Genomic DNA, 22,232 nt, shown 5'->3' with positions numbered 1-22,232 from the left:
TGGTATATACATGGACCACTCAGAAATAATATAAATTAAATATTGCAATTTGTGACAACACAGATGGGTCTTGAGTATTGTTATTTGCCCTAGCTGGTTTTGGCGTAGTGGATAGAGTCAGCAGGTGGACTGAAGGGTCCCAGGTTCAATTCCAGTCAAGGACACATGTCTGAATTGCAGGCTTGGTGCCCAGTAGAGGGCATGCAAGAGGCAGATCAGTGATATTCTCATCATTGAAGTTTCTATCACTCTCTCCCCCTCTTCTGAAATCAATGTTTTTGAAAAAGAAAATATGAAATGTACATTAGTAAGCACTGTTACTTTAATAAGTTAAAATTTTAAAAATAAAACACCTTCCTAATAGTAGTGTCCTATCAAAAAGGTAGGAAATCAAACACAAATCAATCCATTTTGATTTCAATTGTTTTTTTTAAAGTTTATTTCGAGTATAAAACGTAATGTTTCAGTATCAAAAATTCTGTCAGTTTACTAAGTATAAAAGAAGACTTCTGACAATAAAAGTTAACAATTAGGTATAAAATACTTAGGAATATACTTTTGACATTCAGACAGCACTTTTGAAAACTAAATTCTGCCAGTTACGTTTTAGAAACAAAAATATGAAATCTCATCTAAAATCACCAAGTCCTTAACTGAAGAATATTTCGCCTCAGAAAAGGAAAGTTAGCATTTCAAAGTAAGATTTTTAGAACTCCTTTTAAAATAATGGTATACTTGGCTCAATAATTTTGAAATTCAATGCCTTATGGTTTCCCTGAAAATAGCATTTACTTTTGTCTGTTAGCCACAAATAAGGTTCTCAATGACATATATAACAAGTCTTAACCAACACTGACTGAGGCATTTATCACAGAAATTATGTATATTTACAACAAAATATTCTGAACAGGAAATAAAAAATTTCTAATGACAGTGACAAAATCGTAAGAATTAAAGTCTCAGAATTCTTTTAAAGGACTGCTACCAAGGCTTTTGCTTCTCTTCTCCAGATACATCTTCTTGTAGGTTTGAAATATTGCTTTTGAATCCTTTACTGGGTTTTTTAGGGTCTCAAGTCCATCTGCACTGAAGGTTCTGTTGATGTTTCTTGAATTAGCCAAGACATTGTCATCTACAGAAACAGAAATTTCATTTTACTTTATTATTTTCTTAAAGTTAGTGAGCAAAACAGAGAAATTACAGAATCTTCTCCGGTATAAAAAATTAGGACAAGGAGTAAAAACTTGATGAACTATGGCTTTTCTCAATCAAATTAAACACACAACTTCTTTCTTGCCTGTCCTTTCGGTTGTTTTCTACTCAGTCCTTCTCTCCTGCCTAAGGGAAAGCTGTTCTGCTTTTTCCCTCAATCAATAAAAATCTCACTTGACATTTGAACACAATTGTGTAGTCTTCCATTTAAACAGAAGAAACATCAGCCAATTCGTTTTTAAAATTCTGGCTTAGGCATTCTAAAACATGCCCATACATTTACTACAAACTGTTTCAGTGCTGTATTAACCTCACTACTCCTTTAAATTGTGGGGCCAGCTTTTCACGTGCACTTCTTGATGAGCCTCTTTATTTCACTGTGGGTTCCCAAGATGCAGAATTCCAATACTTTTCTTCCCTGTTCCAGCCTTCCCTTTCCACAAGGTAGGTTTTACGTTCTGCCTGGGTGGATCTGTCATCTCGTTCTTCTCTGCCCTCGTTTTCACGAGGAAAGGAATGCTGCTGTCTTAGGGGAACCTCAGCTGTTGCTTTCCATTGTCGTCAGTCACTTCCTCTTCTACAATACCCGGGACTCGAATTCTTTGTAAGTAGCTCCAACCACACACGGAACATTTATACCTAAATTAGGTATATAATCCTTTAAAAAGGTTCAAGTACTTTGGGAGTCATTAGCATTTCTCACATCACACAGGTTCACAATGTCCAGTTGCTCTCTCTCCTCTCACGAAGTGTCAGCAGACTTGGACAGAGCTCTACAACTTGTATTAACTGGGCCTTCCCTCGCCATTTAAATATCAATAGATCACTGTTACCCTCTCCACATACGATGGATAAATTAGGAGAACAATCTTCCGACCACTCATTTGTGCAGCTACAGATCTCCCAAGCTTCTTCTCTGGTTTATGTTTTAGGTATTTATTTATGATTCTAGGTATTTGTGTTTCACTGTTTATTGCTCATCCTGTTTTGTGGTTGTTTTTATCCCTGTAATTTACCACCTGTCTAAACATCAATTGTCAACCCATACATGTATTCATCTTATATTTTCTTGTTCAGATTTCAAGTATGGCTCTCTCCTTCTCTTTAGAGTAATACCTGAGTCTGCCGTTTCAATGGCCCTTTTTTGCTTTCATTTACATGCTCATTTCTTTCACTTATTTTTACTTCGTGTTTCAATTTCAAAAAAAAAAAATTTTTTTTTAAACTTGTGTCCTCTTTTCTGGTTGTTTTCATGTTCTGATTAATAAGAGTTCACCTCTCCTTTGATTCAATTTGAGCATTTTTCCTATTTGCACTTTCAATGTGTATGGCTCAATTTGAGTATTTGTGCTTTCAGCTGTTTTCTCCACTTATTCCTCTTTTATGAAAATGTGCTCTCCTTTCTTGTTGCTTCTGGTAAAATTGTTTTCTTGTTTTCAACTGACTAAACTATTGTCTTGACACTCAATAAATCTAAACTTAAATAAAACTCCAGAACCCAAGTTTCTAGTTGTTAATGCAAAACCCTAAAAATCAACTAGATTCATTCAACCACTTAAAACTGATTGCTAAAAGCAATGGTATTTGTGGTTGGTCCTCAGCTCAAATACCTCCGCAGATAGAAAAATCAGCAAAGACACAATATGAAAATAACTCAATTTCCCTCTTGGGAAAGAGATCACTGCTACCTTCCTCCCCATATCTTTCTACTACTGATAAACACATACACCAAATCTTGTTTTTATTTTTTCAGGATACAAAGTTTATTCAATGTCTAGCACAGACTGGCCAAACTGCCTTCAACAACATGAACAGAAAGCCTGGGGAATAGGCAAAGTTGTTATAAAAATAACTTTAATTCAGTTCTTTCCACATTAGAAGTCATCAGGCAGGCCATGGAATGTGCCATATTCCCTCCACATTAACAATACTGATCCTGTAATTAGCTATTATCAAAATACACTTGTGTCTCTAAAAAAAACCACTACATACGGAATATCACTTCTGACATGTATAAAAACATTTAAATATTTTTAACCTTGTCCCCCCACCATACACGTAAGCTCAGAGTTCCGGGCATTAAAAAGAGAGGCCAGTCCAGCCAGGATGAAGTCTGCTCTGTGCAGAGAGAAGCCCCTAGGACTCATGAATGCAGAACTTCACAAGAAAGGGCCATTGTCCCACCTTAAGGGGCAGATCAGAAAAAAAAAAGAGAGAGAGAGAGAGAGACAGAGAGAGAGAGACAGAGAGAGAGAGAGAAAACATTGATCCAAATCTGCATGAAAAGAAAAATCATGCAAGTATGAAGCAGCCTTGTCCTCCGAGAGGACAGGTTAGGTGTAAGGAATCTGGACCCAGAGGTCTCAAGTCTGGGCTTTCTAGAAAGAACCCAAGCTTTTCAGTGGCCCCCACTGTGTCTACCCTGGAAACTAGATTCTGCCTTGCAACTTAACTCCAAGGAATAAAAGGTACATTACAAAACGTCATATAAGGAGAAAATATAGATTATTCAGATGCCATTTTTATTATCTTGCTATATAAAAAGTTATTCCCTCTTTCTTTTATATAAAGTGAATACTAGAATATTTGGTCAATTGGAAATATTGCTAGGAGCAGGTGTCTGCAATTGCATCAAAGGACAATTCAGAAATTTATGATGAAACAAAGCTCCATGCTAAAGCAGCACCAGGAACACACCTCAGGTTCTCATCACAGGAGGGACATCTAAGTCAGGGGTGAGGAGAATGACACACTTGATAAAACAGAAGAATGAAATGTGGGCACATCCTATACCTGGCAGCCTCTTGCCATATCAGGTACATGATCCCTGAGGAAGTCCCCGAACCCCTGAGCATTAACACCACCAAGAGAGCCCTGCCAAAGCCGTGCATTTTAAGACACAAAAAGGCAGAGTGGGGTTTGTGAATGCCCACTGCACAGGCTGCACAAGGCACAAGCAAGGGGCACCAGGGAGGAGGAGGTATCCTGTGTACCCATCACCAAAAACCTGAGGCCGGCACCCCATCTCCACAAGGTGAACAAGGTGAATTATATTTTAAAAAAAACAGGTAAACTCATTTCTCTTAGAAAACTAATAATCTCTGGTATTTTAAAAGTCATTTCAACAGCTTTTAAAATGGCTCTTTTCTGGAATGATGAGGTATTTTGGAAAAGGTCACCCACAGGTGCTGGTTCTTTCCCAGCTTGTAGTAGTGCAGGTCAATGAGCGCCTCGATGGCCTGTTCCACTGAACCCATCTTGATCAGCGCCATGTCCCTGTGCTTCCTGAAGAACTTTATCCTTCTGACAAACCTGCCGTTGCTGGAGAATAGGGCCCAGAGGTCATGCACAGAGGTGAAGCGCGGTATGTGGGAGACGTACAGGCACTCTGAGGGTGGGAAAACCTTCTGGTCCTTCTTGGAGCAGGATTTCCTGAAGCGGTGCAGGTGTGAGTTACTGTAGTCTTTGGTGAGGTCCAGGTCTGCCTGGCCCTCACGGAGCAGATGCACGTCTTTGTGCCGGGTGACGGTGATGAGCATACGCCGTCCATACAGCTTCTGCCCACTGAGGTGGCTCATGGCCAGCTGGGCCTGGATGCCATCTGCCATTTGCACCAGAGCTCGTGTCTTATTCTTAAAGAAAATCTTCGCCCGCTGCACATTGCCATACACGCCGAAAATAATGAAGAGGCTTTGGATTTTGATTCTCTTGGGGTTGAGGTTTTTGACCAGCAGGACACAATTTCCAGCCCCTGCTGGGCTGGTGGTGGCAATCAGGCTGCCTGCTGCTGATGCTGATGCTGCTGGGGCTGCTGCAGCTGCCACTGACACCAATGGTGATGGGCCTTGGGTGGCAGCTACTGCTGCTGCTACCCCTGGGATGGTCACAGATGCTGGGCCTGGGATGGCAATCGGGCCTCCTGCTGCTGCCTCTGACACCAACGGGACAGCAACAGGGACTAGGCTTGGGATGGCAATCTGGCCTGCTTCTGCTTCTGGCTCTGACACTGACGGAATGGCCACAGATACCAGATCTGGGACCGCAATCTGGCCTTCTGCTTCTGCTGCTGCCCCTGACACCGGCGCAACTGCCACAGGAGGCAGGGCCTGGAGCTCATTGGGATAACAATGGCCAGCAGCTTGAGGAATGAAAAGTGTAGAATGGAAACCAGCTCGTGATTGCAGAGGGACAGACATTACAGGAGCAGCACTGAAGGCCGAGGCCATGGCTTGGTCCTGTGAGACCTGGCTGTCACACCAGGGCAGGTCAGGATAGGTGTAGACTCGGCTCTTGCTGTCGTTGTACTTCACATTAAGGATGGAAGAGGAGGATAAGCTGATGTGAACTGTGCAACCGAAGATGTTCCAACTGTCCAGAAACACCTTTGCAAGCTCAGCACTCAACGGCTCAGCATACTGCAGCAATGCCTGGAATGTGTTGTTCTGGGTGAAAGTGATGATTTTTAAAACTTTGCCAAAATGGGAGAAGATCTGGTGAAGCATGTCCAGGGACAATGGGTGGGAGAGGTTCTCTATGATAATCTGTATTACTGGGCACTGGGAAGTCATCTCCATACCTGTATCCACAGCAGCTGCACTCACAGGGCTTACATTCTCAGTGCCTGAGCATACAACACCCTTGCCCAGAGAGTCTGAGTTCACAGTGTCCGCCCCCACATCCACAGCATGCACAGTGGCGGCATTCACAGTACCCAAAGGACCTGCATCGACAGTGCCTGTACCCACAGCACAAGCTGAGGAAGGCAGAGCAAGTTTCCTGGACTGAACTGAGTTCAGAGCTTGCAAGGCTGACTGGACCTGTGAATGGTTGTATGAGCTGCTGGTATTCAGTTCCTTGCGGTGGGAGAACTGGACACAGATGGGCTGGCCTCGAATCATGGGTATCATAGAGGTATAGTAGTTCACCATGGTGATGGCAGCCTCCTCTGTGTTCATCTCAATGAATGCCTCGTTTTTCGATTTCATCATCAGGAGGTTGGTGACCTTCCCAAAGGGCAGACCTAGAAATAGGACCTCGTCCTCAGTGACACCCCCAGGGAGCTTCCCGATGTAGACCACTCGGGAGGGAACACCTGAATTTTTGTTGTCACCTTTGAACTTCTTACTGTTGTCTTTCATCTTCTTGCTATCACCTTTTAACTTACTGCCATCACCTTTCAACTTTTCGCAATTAAGTTTCAATTTCTCGTTGTCAACCTTAAACTTACTGCCATTGCCTTTCAATTTCTCGTTGTCAGTTTTCCACTTACTGCCATCACTTTTCGACGTCTTGTTATCAATTTTCCACTTCCTGCCATCACCTTTCAACTTCACGTTCTTGTGGTCAAGTTTCAACTTCAATGTCTCGCTGTCAATTTTCAACTTGTCACCATTCGACACCCTGTCATCAACTTTCAATTTCAGCTTCTCCCTATCACCTTTCAACTTCAACTTCTTGCTGTCAATTTTCAACATCCTTTTGTCACCATTCAACTTCTTACTGTCAACTTCCAACATCTTGCTGTCACCTTTTAACTTCAACTTCTTGCTCTCTACTTTCACCTTCACCTTCTCGCTCTCACCTTTAAACTTCTTCCTGTCATTTCCACTTGCTGCGGAAGCTGAGTTAGTAATGCAGGCAGAAGACAGCTCGTCAGGTCCCCGCTTTGTGCCAGCTGCTTTGTCTAGGGCAATGCCATCCATTGCACACAGAAGAGACCCACGGGGGTTGGAGTGCAGGCGCCGGAACGGAACCAACAACGGCTCTGAGTTACAGACTCCTAAATCATTTTTAAATGAATATGAATAAAAACAAAACTTCACAATAGTATCATAAATATAATCCAGCTTATACAATATATGACAGAGTAACAAAAATAAAGAAAAATACTTATTAACTAGTTTATGACCTTACCTATTTCTTGGTTGACTTCTGGAATCCTTTTCTCCTCAGGTACACATTTTATCCAGTCTTCTTTGGAACTTTTTATTCCTGTAACTATTTAAATATTCGTTTTGAGATGTCTAGATATTGTTCTTCACCAATTTTAGTACTACAATGAAGATATATTTAGATGAAGCCTAAAACGTATTATTATATTCATATCATTCTAAAAGGGTTCAAGAACGCTGACAGGGTTCCAAGAACAGAGCATCGGCCATGGACTGAAGGGTTCTGGTTCGATTCCGCTCAAGGGCACATACCTTGGTTGCATGCTCAAAACCCCAGACGCAGTCAGGACAAGTGGGGGAGGCAACCAATGTGTCTCATTCACATGGATTTTTCTCTCTCCTTCGTACCCCTCACTTCAATTCTCTGTAAAAAGCAACGTAAAATATCTTCAGGTAATAATTTTTTTTAAAAGGGAGGGGGTGGCTGAAACCGTTTTTGGCTCAGTGGATAGAGCATAGGCCTGTGGACTGAAAGGTCCCAGGTTCGATTCTGGTCAAGGGCATGTACCTTGGTGGTGGGCACATCCTCAGCAGGGGGTGTGCAAGAGGCAGCTCATCAATGTCATTCTCTCGATGTTTCTAACTCTCTCTCTCTTGCTCTCTGTAAAAAAATCAATAAAATATATTTAAATAATAAATAAAAATAAAAAGGGAGGGGGTGGCACCAGGAAAATACTCTTATTTTTAAGTGCCTAATTTTCTCAAATTTGAAAAACAATTTACTTGGAAAGTTCAGCTTCACTATGCAATTACTTCCACTTGGGTTAAACACCATCACAAGTCAAAGTATTAAAAGATACATGACAGAAACGTAATTCCACTGCCTCCACCAACTTTCAAGATTCACAATAGATCAATGCCTCAAATCCTATGCACATAATTAACAGCATGAAATTAAATCACCCATGGATTTAAAATTGTACTCCTAAGAAAATGTAGCTATAATGCACTTTAACAGATAGTGTCTGAAAAGCAGGAGAAACATTTCCATTCAAATCCTTCAGTTTTTCCATCTGAATTTTTCAGCACAATACTTTTTACTTAATGTTCACAATTCCTAACTAAATGTTTGCACACTACCACAAATCAATAATCATCTATTTTCTCCCTTCCTCCCATACAACATTGAAAATTCCGTAATTCGGTTAACCAATAGTCTTGATGAAAATTCTATTTGTCAGCCTGGGTTTGGTGACCTTCCTGTTTCTACATTCCTCCCTGAACGTTAACACTTTAACTATAGTGACATCTGTCAACAGCTTCAAAGATGGTAAAAGCTACCACTAATGATGACTACATATCTCCTAATATTTAAAACAAAATTTCAAATTCATAAGACTATCATACTGGACCTTGCATAGGGGCTTGCTCAGGACAAGGCGGCAGATCCTTCCGTTCTTCAGTAGAGTTTGTCTTATTAATCAGCCCATCTGGACATAACTTAAACTCCAGCATGCTTTGCTTTTCTGTGGCATTTTTCTCAGGTAAAGGGCTGTTGGGTTTATTTTCCACCTTCCTCTCTTTATTAACATTTTTCGGTAAACTCTCGAGTTTGGTGAGGCAAATGCTCTCTCGTTCAATACATTTAAAGGCAACTCTGTTCAGATACTGTTTCCTTTGCTCCTTTGCTTGGGGAGACAAATGGCTGGGTTCAATTCCATTGTTTATATTGATTGAATTTTTATCTAATTTTGTTTTGTCCAAGAACATTTTATCAGGTTGCTTTCCACCAACTGTTTCTTTAACATTCCCCAAAAGGCATGATTTAGATAAATTAGAATGGTGGATTTTTGTTTTCTTAGCTTGGCTTGAACAAATACTTAATGATTCTTCAGAGGTTTGCACACTGCTACTGTGTAGCTCATTAGATTTCCCACAACTCCCTACTTGCACACTAAGGTTATTTGACCTCACAGATTGAGTCTCACATGGTATACTTTTCTCACAGTTTAATTTTGATGCTTTTACACCCATTGCTTCTTTACGCTTCCGCCTTTGCAAATACTGCTCTAGTGTTATAACTTTAGCAGCTTTAGGCAAACCATCCTTAGACGAAGAGCCTGATGATTTAACATCAGTCTTTTCTTTAATTTTGGCGCGTTCATTGGGGTTCAACAAAATACCCGTTTTCAAAGTAACACCTCCATTTTTATTTTGATCTTGTTTAAAATACTTCATCTTCTTTACCTCTGAATTAAGTATGCTCCCTTCACCTAATTTCCTTTTCACTGAAATTTTTTGCTGACCATCACCTGTTTCCAATTTTCTCTCCTTTGGCAAGAATTCCCGTACAAAAGAATTCTTCTTGATAGGTAAATCTTTACTTTTATTTGTACAGAAAACTGGCTTTGCTTTAGGTAGACTTGAATTTTGTCCTATGATCTTTCTCTGTGAGCCCTCTTCAAAAAACTTTTTCTCACTAGAGTGAAAAGTTACCTCATGAAATTTCAGTTTTCCTTTCTGTATGTGACCTTTTAAGGAATCTAGTTTTTTAACCCCTTTAGATAAAGTTGGACTGGTTAATTCTTGCTCTGTGCTTAGTGAGCTGAATAATGGTTTGGATATATCTTTCATAATCTTGCCTTGTTCGGTTTCAGAATGTTTTTCCTCAATCGGAAAAGTCAGAGCAATCTTTGGATTATTATTTGGAGAAGTCTTATGTACAATGGAATCATCTTTATCAGAGGTAGTCTCTCCTTGCTTACAACTATTGGTCTCCAGAGAACATTGATCTTTCCTGTTTTCAACCTCTGAAGTCAAGTTCTTGATAGAATTACATTGGCATTGGGGAAATCCTTTATAAACATTAGAGAGCCAACCCAATGAACAGCAACGGACATCATCTTTATCATCTTTCTCTGAACCCATTTCAAAATTAGAACCATCTGGATGTACTGGTGAGTCACCCTGGATTTTTGTGACAGGGTTTTCTTTCTCACATTGTGTCAATTTATCAACCTCAGGAGATTCATCATTCTGTTCAGGAAATAATTCTTTCATTTGCTCTGAGTTTAATATTGTAATCTTTATCTGGTCAGATGCAACTTTGGAGTCACAGGTGGTTTTATCACAAGACTCATCTTTTGAGTTTGGGACTGTTATTTGCTGTGCTGGAGAATCTTCATGAGTATTCACAGGTTCAATACCATAGGGAAATTCTTTTGAAAGTTCTGAAAGCTGACTGTGTGGGAAGACGGATGTGTTATCAAGAATCTCATTTACTGCAGGAACCTGGGCAGTGTGACTGCAAGACACATCAATTTCCTGAGGGTTACCGTCCTGGTGAAGAGCAGCTGATGAACACTTATCTATAGCTGAGCTTACTTTAGTATAATGCTTCAAATTGCTTTCCACTGGATTTTCACTGGAGTTGGCATGCTTCAAAAATGATGACTCTGGAGGTTGCGTGGACTTTGATTGATCAGGTATTTTACATGAAACATCTGTGTGCCGTAAAAAATTACCTTCTTGTAATCCAAGCTCTATTTTTTCTGTGATATTGTCTAACTGTCCTGTTTGTTTTTTAGTACTAGTTACTTGGAGATTAGGTAACAATTTCTGTGGTTCAATCTTGTCAATAGGAGGTGGATTGAATATCTTTGCTATTTGATAATTATAAGATGTATCACCTTCAACAAGAGAACATATATTGTCAATCTGTAACAACTCACTACTCAGAGCATCACTGTCTCTTGAGTTAGATAAGGCTTGCTGATCACTCACAGTACAGTGATTATCTGGTTCAGACTCTAATGGAGTTCCTTGATTGGTATTAGGTGCACCTTCTGTTTTACCATTAATTGATGCATTTTGCTTTTCCTTCTGAATTAGAGGGGAAACCTTGGTGGATTTTGTTATATTTGTAACTGGTTCATTCACTTTCGAAACAGTAGTCACTCCTGTGTTTTCTGCCCATTGATTCTGTAAACTACAAACACTGCCTTCTTTAATAACCGGATAGACGGTTTCAGGTAAAGGATCAGGTGATATTCCTTTGTCAGACAATGTTTTGATGCCTGAAATTAAGGGTGACACCACAGCAATCTGAAGTTCTGTTCCCTTTGTAGTAGTTGCACTTGAAGATTCGTAATTTTGCACTACCATTGGCAGAGTTGTAACTTGTGAGCAGTTTTCTATCTTATTGTGAGAATTTTCCACAAGTGAAACTGCAGTTTGATCACAGATTTCTCCAGCTTTCGAGAGTCCAACTGCTGTTCTGTGTGTGTTCAACTCAATACACTGTTTCTTTTCTGTAGGTTTGGAAGGTTGTTTTCTCCACAGATTAAGACAGGTTGCTATCAATTCCAAAGAATGACTATCAGAATTCAGAGTAACTCCAGTTGGGGACGATTTATGGTCAAGGCAAACAGAATTTTCTGAAATCTTGGCATTAATATCACAACAGCTTGGAGTTTCCATAGTTTTCAAGTTCAGTTGGTTATTAGTGATTTGGGTATTGACATTCCTTTCAGAACTGTGTGGTTTAGAGTCCTGAATAGTTCCACAACCATCTTTCATTAACCTTTTCTCAATACCATCTCCATGTGTAAGGAGATTGATAAGTAGCCTATTTTCATTTAAGTATTTTGAAGCATATGACTCAAAGGCCATGGACTGAGGAACTGAAATTGTTTTGGCATTTGTTTGCACATTTTCTTCAACGTTAACTACATTTCCTGATGAAAACTGGGTTTGCTCCATAGGTGGTATATTGAAAGAAGTGCCATCTTTTAAGTTATGTAACTGGTCTGAAACTGGCCCCTTTCCCGAACACTCAGAATTTAGTAAAATGGAATTAACCTGGTATGAATTTCTGAGATTGGTATCTTGAATGTTAGAATTCAATGTACTATGCATTCTATTAGTTTTTTCTATTTCCACTGCTGTTGGTGATTTATCCCCTACAATCTCTGGAGCAGCTGGGGTTACCTGTGGTCCAAACTGGGTTTTGCCAGTTTGTTTCAGTGCAAGTTCAGAATTTTGAGTTGATTCGCTATTAGCTTTAATACAACCTGATGACATTAAAATATTTTTATCAATTTTAACTTTCCTAGCCAGTTCATAAAATTTATTTTTCATTTCTATTAATTTTGCAATATCCTTCACTAACTTTTCTTTTGTGAGACTTGTGTCCGGTACTTGACTTGAAGTAAAATTACAAAACTCTACTCTTTCTTCTTGATTACTTTGAGGAAGAATCTGAACACCATCCACAGAAGATCTAGTGGGGTCATTATAAGGCTGATTGTTATTAATATTTACTTTCACATTACAAAAATTTCCAATCATGCTTTCATTTTCATTGAGGTTTTGCTGTTGAAATCCCCTGCAAAAGTCTTTCCTTATTTCAGAAATATGTGCTTCTTGACCCTGAGGAACGTCACTAGAAGAGTGAGTAATAACATGCTGAGTATTTTGCAAAGTTTGGCTTACATATCTACAGTCATAAGGAGTAGGAAGTCTTTTTTCAGTCTGAAGTACTGCAATTTGATAGGATGGTAAAGGTGAAGTCTGCTTTGACTGTAACGTAAGTGCAGAATTTGAAGGATGACTATTTTTAACTTGTCCTGATGTAAGTGGCATAGGATTTTGTTTCTGAAGAGGACTTTGCAAAAAGCTTTGTGATGGATAATTGTATTGCTCTGAATGTGGTCCATAATCTGCATAAGTCAGTCCATTCGATGTATACTGCTGTGCCCATTCAGCCTGTCGCTCTGATAAAGATGAGGTAAGTCTCTGGTTTCCTTGATAAGTTGCAGGAACTCTTACAGAATTAGAAGGGACCATTTGTCCTTGCATAGGATAGATTTCTGATGATACAAATTGATTCTGTGGTGCATTTACATTTGGTAGATTAGTTCTAAAACTATTTGGTTGAGTAATAGCTGCCCCCGGGTGAGAAAACATAGAATTACTCATTGAAGAGTTTGTCCACACATTTTGTGCAACTCCTGGAGACATTTGTAAACTGTTGTTTAGTTGATTGGGTCCTTTTACATTAGCATGCGTATTTCTTTCCACTGAAGCTTGTGAGGGAAAAATTGTCCTACTATGTATATCAGAAGCAGAAATTTGTTGAGGAGCTGTATTTCTGATGTTGAGGGCTGACTGTGAAACTGGATTTGAGTTACTCGGAAACATGCACGCAGGGTGGTTACTTCTAGGAGGGTTTAAAGATACTTGAGATGGTGCGTTTATTATACTCTGCTCCAAAAAAGATGGCCGTCTTTTGGGATACATTGGTGGTAAGGTGACACTTTTCGGTTTTGCATTCCAATCCATTGTTGATTAATTAGAAGTAGTAGAAGTGTATTAAAAACCAGGTTTTTAAAATGTGAGGAATCTGTAAAAAATAAAAGCCTTTATTAAGCTGTTTGCTTGGACAGAATTTCTTTTAAAATCAGTTTACCTGAATACCAATGCTGGCTATATCTATCATACTTCCTGAATATTCAAATTAGACAAATCCTCATTTTAATTTCCGAAAGAGAAATAGCAAAGTAGGATGCAACAATAAACATGGCAAATGTCACTATTTCTAGGATATTTAACTGGAATTCATCCTACACAGTGGAGTTAATACTTTGTTACATTTAAGTGCTTTTCAAGTATCTCTTTATTCTAAGTAATCCTCATTCATTATTTTAAAGACAGAAAATGTTACTATCACTACTTTCCTTACACTATAAGTGAATATCAGCTGTTACACCTCTTTCAGAAAATTTTGATACACACATCAAAAAACAAAAACAAAAACAAAATACTTAACAACTAGCCCTTGATGCTGTGGCTGCATTGGTTTGAGAGTTTGCCCAATGCAATGAAAGGTTCATTTCAATTCCTGGTCATAGCATATAGAATCAACTTGCAGGTTTGATGCCTACTGATACTTCACAGAGTATTTAATGAGGGGTAGATATGGGAGGCAACCACTTGATGATTCTCTCTCTTTCTAAAAATCAAAACATATTTTTTTAAAAACATAACACTAATATATAAAATGAAGCCTCCTTTTTAAAAAACAAATGGAATCCTACCGAACTGTCTACAATTTGCCTGATTTTCATTACTATACAAAGGATATCTTATCATTTCACTAACATATCTACCTCATTGTTTAAATAACATTCTACTTTATGGATGCACCACCATTTAAACAGTCCTCTATTGACTAACTATAGGTTTACCTCGTAAATTTATTGCACTTTCCTTTATTGCATTACAAATTGAAGAGGCACCATCGTAACCAAACTACATGATAGGAGAATGACAGGTAAAATTAAATTAAACAACCTTGACTTAAACTTATTTATAACCAACAACTTCAGAATGCACATTCTTACCAAGTGCATAAGAATTTTTACCAATATTAATTATATGGCTAGGCCATAAATAAATCTGAACTTTCAAAGAATTAAAAATGATTGAGATTAATTCCGTGGAATTACGCTAGAAATTACAGACCAAAGGTAACTATAAATTCCAAAATAATTGAGAAGTAAAGAATGCTTGATACACTTGAGGTAAAACAGAGACAGAGACAAACAGAGAATGAGTCTGGCATCTCTTATTCTACTTACAAAGACACCAGTCCTTTTGGATTAAGGACCTACCATTGTGACCTCATTTAAATACCACTACATCCCTTAAAGGCCCAACTACAAATACAATCACATTGGATGTTAGGGCTGGGGTTTGGAAACACAATTTAGTTCACAACAGTCTTCTATCATCCCAATGTTCACATAAGACCTTAAGACTGGGGGAGTTTGAGGGTTTGGAAGACATTAATGGGGGGAAAAGGAGTACCTAAGGAATACTTTCAAAAATAAAAAATTTTTGAAAAAGAAAAAAAACAAGACCAAAAGATAATATATAGCATTAAACAGACTAAAAGAAAAAAAAAAAAAAAAAAACCTGAGAAATAATCAAATAATCAAAAGAACTGAGAATAAAGTTTACCAAAGAAATGAGATAAAGACAGTAAAATAAACACACAAAAAAAGTAACAAAAATACTGAGATTCAAGAAACTCAAGTTGATTCTCTAAAAAGAAAAAGAAAATCATTAAGCTCTGACAACACTGACCATGAAAGAGACAACACAGCATTAGGGAAAAAGGCTATCACTAAACCTGGCAACAGTAAAATTATAAATATTTTGCGGTGGGCATTTTCTGTTTTCAGCATCCAGCATGGAAAACGACAGGTTCCTGCGTGGAGGAGCTGGGGATTAAGAAATTAGAGACAAAAAGAAGAGACATGGAGTCAGAAATAGATTCAGCAAGCTGGGCGCTAGGTGGGTGCCATCTCTCTGATGGAGAGGCAGTCACACCCACCAGGCAATATAGCACATTTATTGATTTCCAAAGGGGAAGTTTAAGGTTGAAAGGAGTTTCGGGTGTGCCCAGATCCTATTCATTAGGATCTGGGTAAGTTCCTCATATTTTGGAACAAGATTTAGCATATCAAAGACCTGGGTAAGTCAAGGTCCTATTTCTTCCTCATTCCAAGCACATGGATAAAAGAAATCAGTACTGATAACAGGATTTTGCCAGTGCCCTCGGGCTCAGCTGATAAGAATTAAAAGAATGTCCATGTGCCTTCCCAGACAGCTCTCTACAATATTTACTGTAAGTAACTATATTCCAATACATTCAAAATTTAGGTGAAGACATTCCTTTAAAAACACACTTCACTAGCTGGCATAATACCATTCTTTTAATATTTGTCTTTATTGGAGCATTCTAACAATAATTTATAGAATCATTAATCCAATATACCTCATTTAAAGGAAAAAAAGAGGGGCTATTTTACAGCTGATTTAATAAGTCTGGCATACCAAAAGCTGAAAAGAAAAATTAACCAGCCAATCTCCATCAAAAAGACAACTGTAAAAATCCTAAGAAAAATGTTAGCTAACCATATGAAGTAATATATGAAAGAATGACACATTATGATTAAATGGAGCTTTAGAAACACAAGATTTGCCATTTAAATATTAACCGAAGTAATTACATTACAATAATTTTTTTAAAAAAAAAAGATTACTCCAATTGATAGAAAGAACTTGATAATATATATCTATTTTTTAATATATATTTTATTTATTTATTGTTTTTTATAGAGGGAGAGATGGTGGGTTAGAAACATCGATAAGAAAAAAAAAAAAAAAGAAAGAAACATAAGAGAGAATCATCCATCAGCTGCCTCCTGCACACCTCCTACTGAGGATGTGCCAGCAACCAAGGTACATGCCCTTGACCAGAATCGAACCAGGGACCTTTCAGTCTGCAGGCCAACTGAGCCAAACCGGTTTCGGCTGTACTTGATGATATTAAATATCTATTCATTAAAAGAACAATTACATCAAACCAGGAATAAAAACTTAAATTTTGATAAATGGTGGCTTTAAAATGTTAGACAAAGATGTCACTATTATCCCATAATTGGACCAGAAAGGCTAGAAAGAAAAAGCTGAGAAGAAAAACAAACCTGACTACTCATAGAAGCTACATTGAAAATACAATTGTATATACCTTCTAGACCAGCAATTTTAACTTTTTTCATATCATGGTATACAAACTAAATTACTACAATTCCCAGGCACACACAAAATATTTTTTTTTTCAGATCTGACAAAAATAACAAAGATTTAAGTGTAAGGATAAGCCATATTCATACATTTGAAGATAACTAGGGAGGTTATCTTACAATTTACCTATAAACTAGAGGCCTGATGCACGAGATTCATGCACAGTGGGAGGGAGGGCAGCTCTCAGCCTGGCCTGTGCCCTCTCAGTGCGGGAACCCGGGATCAATCCCCCCCAGAGGTAGGCCAGCCACCCATCTGGGGCTCTTCAATAGATTGCCCCAAAGAGGTAGGCCAGAGCCTACCACCAGAGACGTGGGAACCACTTCTACACCACACACTCAGCATCAAGCCCCCACCTATCTGCATGCATCAAGCCCCACCTACTCAAGCACACCACTGTGCACACAGCCTCCTGGTGATTGTTTTGGCATGAGAGAATCATGACCACAGAAGCTTTTATTAATAGGATTCAATGCAATCCAAGTAAAAACCTCAGTAGATTTTGGTAGAAATTTATAAACTGATTCTAAAATTTACATGGGAATGCAAAAGTCAAGAACAAGAAACTTTTATGTATAGATGTGAATTAGAACAAGATCAGATGACAGAATTGGTTGTAGTTTCTTCACTAAACTCAAGAAAAATAAGATCATGGTCTGAACAAAATATAAGGAGAGCTGAGACCAGTTTGGCTCAATGGATAAAGCGTCGGCTTGGGGACTGAAGGGTCCCGGGTTCGATTTCGGTCAAGGGCATGTACCTTGGTTGTGGGCATATCCCCAGTAGGGGGTGTGCAAGAGGCAGCTGATCGATGACTCTCTCATCGATGTTTCTAACTCTCTATCTCTCTCCCTTCCTCTCTGTACAAAATCAATAAAAAAATATATTCAAAATATAAGGAGAAAAATTTATATATTCTTTACATGTATTTTCCTAATAAAGGTCACTAATAAGATAACTGATTGACCAGGTAGAAGTATAATTCAAAATTAAAAGCAACACTTCTAAAAGTTATTCTCTGAATTTGGGGGTAGTGTGTAATGAAGTGAATTGTGTGTACCTCTAGATACATAACTGAAGGCCTAAACCCCATTGTGATTACATTAGGAGATAGGGCGTTGAGGATAATATTTAATGTTAAATGATTGTTAGGGTAAGTCACTAACCCAACAGGACAAGTGTCCTTTTACGAGAAAACACTAAATGTATGCACATAAAGGAAAGCTGACATGAGGTCACATAGGGAAGATGACTATCCACAAGGAGAGAGACCTCAGGAGAAACCAAACACTGATTTTATGCATCCAGGTTCTGGAACTGAGTCATCCAGACTGTGGTTCTTTTGTTAAGAGCAGCCTAGCAGACTAATACAGATTATATGGGTGTGAAGAGAAATGACCATTATGAATAATCTGGCATATTTTCCCCCTTCTCTCTCCTTGAGGCGACAGAAGACACTTAAGGCCTGAAAAAGGATCCCTGAAATTAGGGGGAAGGAGTTGTTTTCTGACTTTTTTACTGCAGTCTGTAGTTTTGAATACAATGTACTTCCTCTTATACCATTTACATGTAAATGCAAAAAATAGACTTCATCAGAGATAGATTTCCAGTCTATTGTTTTAATTTCTCTTAGAAAAAAAATCATTTTGCCAAAAAATCTCTACCTTGCCTGCATCCCTTATCAAACCCTCAGCTGTTACAGCAGTGGCACTCACCTGAAAAACTCCAGCTATGACTGAACACATGAATCTCCTCTACAAAGGAGCAGAGCAGGTTTTCTGGAAACAAAAAATAAAATCACTTATGCCTTCATAAACATGAACATAAAGATCAAACTCAACATTGATTCTTAACTGGTTTGGCTCAATGGGTACAGACAGCGTTGACCCGTGGACACAATGTCCCAGTTCAATTCCAGTTAAGGGAACATGCCCAGGTTGCAGGTTTGATCCCCAGTAAGAAGTGTGCAGGAGGCAGCCAATCAATGACTCTCATCATTGATGTTTCTATCTTTCTCTTCCTCTCCCTTCCTGATGTCAATAAAAATGGTTTAAAACAAAAACAAAAAACACCTCAGTAATTCTACCTCATTTTATTAAAACTGTATTTACACTGAAAATAATTTTATCCCTAGATGGTTTAGCTCAGTGGATAGTGTGTTGATCTGAGGACTGAAGAGTCCTGAGTTGGAATCCAGGTAGGGACACATGTTGGGGTTTTAAGCTCAAACCCCAGTACAGGATGTGCAGAAGGCAGCCAATCAATGATTCTCATCCTTGAGATTTCTATTTCTCTCCATTTAAAAATGTAAAAATAATAAGTTCAAGAATATGCTGTCTCCAATAGACAGACTTTAGATTCAAAGATACAAGTTGAAATTAAAATGGGAGAATGACTACTGTAAGATAAAACAGCAATAAAACAAAAAATGTTATTAGAGATTACGAGACATTTTATAACCAAACAAGGGTCAAGCCACCAAGAAAATATCACAATTATAAATAAATATGCACCTAACAAGAGCATTAAAACATAAGCAGCAAAAATATAAACAAGGGAGAATTAGTAATTTAGAGTCCAAGACTTCCATTCCACCCTTTGAACAAATTGTCAGGAATAAAATCAAGAAAAATAGACGTTTTGAACACATTATACACTCCTAAATTCACCTTTCCCTTTTCTTATCTCTCCACTCTCCTCACGCCACCACCTGTGGTCCATTAACTTCCCCACTCCCAAGCTCCAAGTGACCTTCCTTTACCCCTACAACTTGTTTCCTAATCCCATTTATTCCAGGAATTACTTTTTCTACCTGTGATTTTATAAATAAATGTTATTTTTTAATAAAAAAAAAAAACAGTAAAAATAAAGCAATACAGTTAATTTTAAGTCGGTGACCTATTGGTGGGTGGCACATAGGTTTAAGGCTCTATCCTATCCAGTGGATACTGTGGGCTGGATACAATAGTTCAAGAAATGTTGTCAACTAGTAAAAGGGTCAGCCAGCAACCCAGTAATGGGAACAGGTGCCATAAAAAATAATGGAATCTTACATTCTGTTGTAGGGAATTCTCCTGGGAACATCCTTGCTTTGACTTAGCTATAGGTAAATTAGTGAACCCTAAATGATAATCATAGATAGTGATTTTACAAAGTTTGGCTCTCTTTATGATGTAATATAATTGTCTTTCTTGAAATATTAATATTTATCGCATGTAACATTATACTTAAAATTGTTTTTCTTTAAATATTCATTTTTATTGCAAATAACATTATATATAAAATTGGGGTTTTTTTGAAATATTAAAGAGTTTGGCTCTACTAACTCCAATTTTCTGACAGTAGGTTTTACAGTTAACAAAGTAATATTAATATGTTAATGCTGATTAGATGTGGCATCCCTCATTGGGAAGCAAGTACTTCTTGCAAATTCAGAGGCATCATTCATACACCTTTTTTTTTTATATATATATTTTATTGATTTTTTTACAAAGAGGAAGGGAGAGAGAGAGCGAGCTAGAAACATCGATGAGAGAGAAACATCGACCAGCCACTTCTTGCACACCCCTTACCGGGGATGCGCCCACAACCAATGTACATGCCCTTGACTGGAATCGAACCTGGGACCTTTCTCTACCACTGAGCCAAACCGGCTTCGGCCACATACTCCTATTCTAAGAGAGAATTCATGGTTATATCCTTTGTGTCATAAAAATGTCTTTAAATTTTTCACTTTAAAAAACCATGCATGCTTAAAATAAACAAGTCTACATTTAGGTCTGACCGTTTCAGAATTTCAAAATTGTATATTATTACTCTTACTTCCTATGAGAAAACTGGCAATAAGCGAGTCACTAAAAGCCATACTAGAAGAAGTTGAGTCCAGCTGGTATGATTCAGAGATTGAGCATCAAATATATGAACTAGGAGGTCAAAGTTCAATTCCCAGTCAGGGCACATGCGAGGGCTAGGGGCTTAATCACCAGTAAGGGGCATGCAGGAAGCAGCCAATGATTCTCTTTCATCATTGACGTTTCTCTCTCCCTCTCCCTTCCTAAAACCCATACACACACGTACATGCATACATATATTATTTTGTCTTCAGAAATTGTGTATACCAAAGTAGGAACTCCAAAATACAAATTTATTTGTGAAGCAGGGGGGGAAAAGTGAATAGCTGCTATAAATTAAGACCTAAATCTACTAAAATCTAATATATGTAGATTTCCCATTTGCTCCAGTAATCCCACTTCTCAGAATATAATTCCAAGAAAACAGTAAGGATGTACTAGATGTACCCATTACTAATGTGGACTTTTTTCAATAGATCTGATATGTATCCTATTTTGTTGTATTGGCAACAAGCTTCAAAACTTCATGTCAAACTTAAGGTATTAGCATCATAAATACTTTACACTAAAATATGTCCTATTTTGTGACAAAAAAAAGAGCATTTGCGGGAAGTTTTAATTCATTACTTTATTTTGAAGAAAAAAAATTACTTTGGGAAGCTTATGGTGAACATCCTCCACCTCACAATACTTATGAACACTGATTTAAACACTTTAAAAGTGATGATTTCAATGTAAAAGACAAAAAAAAGTCCATATCAACAGAAAAAATTTGAAGACCAATTATAAGCATTATTGGATGAAAATGCATGACAAACTCAAAAAACAACTTGCAGAAAGATTAAAAGTTGTTTAGCCAACAATATCCAATTATCTACAAGCAATGGGAAAGACTTTGAAGAAAGGAGAATGGGCTATAGCTGGTAAGGGTCCTAGGTTGATTACAGTCAAGGGCACATGCCTGGGTTGCGGGCTTGATTCCCAGTGTGGGGTGTACAGGAGGCAGCAGATCAATGATTCTCTCTCATTATTGATGTTTGTCTCTCCCTCAACTCTTTGAAATCAATAAATATATATTTTTTAAAATAATAAAATATAATAAAGGAAAATGTGTGCCACATCAACTGAATTAAAGACAAATGGAAACCGAAAAGTCATCAGTAAAATGTCACTTCAACAGCACAAAAAGAAAGTCTTTTTTGCATCAAATTGTGACTGGTGATGAAAAGTGGATTTATCTTAAGAACCCAAATGCATAAAATCATGGGTTGATCCAGGTCAACCATCAACATCAACTGCAAGACTAAATTGCTTTGGAAAGAAGACAATGTTCTGAGTTCCACTTGGTGGGATCAAGAAGGTGTGGTATATTATGAGCTTCTAAAACCAGACGAAACTATTAATACTGATCGCTATCAACAACAAATAATCAATTTGAAACATGCTTTGATCATGAAATGACCAGAATGTGCCAGAAGACACGGCAAAGTAATTTTCCTTCATGATGATGCACCATCACAACACTTCAAAACCAGTTAAAGACACATTAAAAGATCTTGTCTGGGAATTATTAACATACCTGCTGTATTCAGCAGACCTTGCTCCTTATTATCACTTGATCCAA

At 38.0% G+C, this 22,232-nt stretch overlaps 1 protein-coding gene across 4 annotated transcripts in view; it reads right to left on the bottom strand.

Moving 5' to 3' along the window:
* Positions 1–409: 409 nt before the first annotated feature.
* Positions 410–22,232, bottom strand: part of RESF1 (retroelement silencing factor 1) — a 38,990-nt gene continuing 17,167 nt past the window's right edge. The window contains exons 4-8 of one of the 4 annotated variants that reach the window (XM_045587892.1): positions 18,473–18,535; positions 8,516–13,506; positions 7,126–7,209; positions 6,780–6,991; positions 1,109–6,746 (exon numbers count right to left, since the gene is read on the bottom strand). In XM_045587892.1, the coding sequence (XP_045443848.1) occupies positions 4,344–6,746; positions 6,780–6,991; positions 7,126–7,209; positions 8,516–13,445 (7,629 nt within the window). In that variant the 5' untranslated portion in view covers positions 13,446–13,506; positions 18,473–18,535 and the 3' untranslated portion in view covers positions 1,109–4,343. Of the gene's footprint in view, positions 6,747–6,779; positions 6,992–7,125; positions 7,210–8,515; positions 13,507–13,572; positions 13,739–18,472; positions 18,536–22,232 lie in introns of those variants that run through there. The other 3 variants (XM_045587893.1, XM_045587894.1, XM_045587895.1) reach the window with 3 other exon arrangements.

The sequence above is a fragment of the Pipistrellus kuhlii genome, unplaced genomic scaffold (assembly GCF_014108245.1).
Source record: "Pipistrellus kuhlii isolate mPipKuh1 unplaced genomic scaffold, mPipKuh1.p scaffold_m20_p_3, whole genome shotgun sequence".
Lineage (NCBI taxonomy): Eukaryota > Metazoa > Chordata > Mammalia > Chiroptera > Vespertilionidae > Pipistrellus > Pipistrellus kuhlii.
This window is presented reverse-complemented; position numbering and strand designations above follow the sequence as displayed.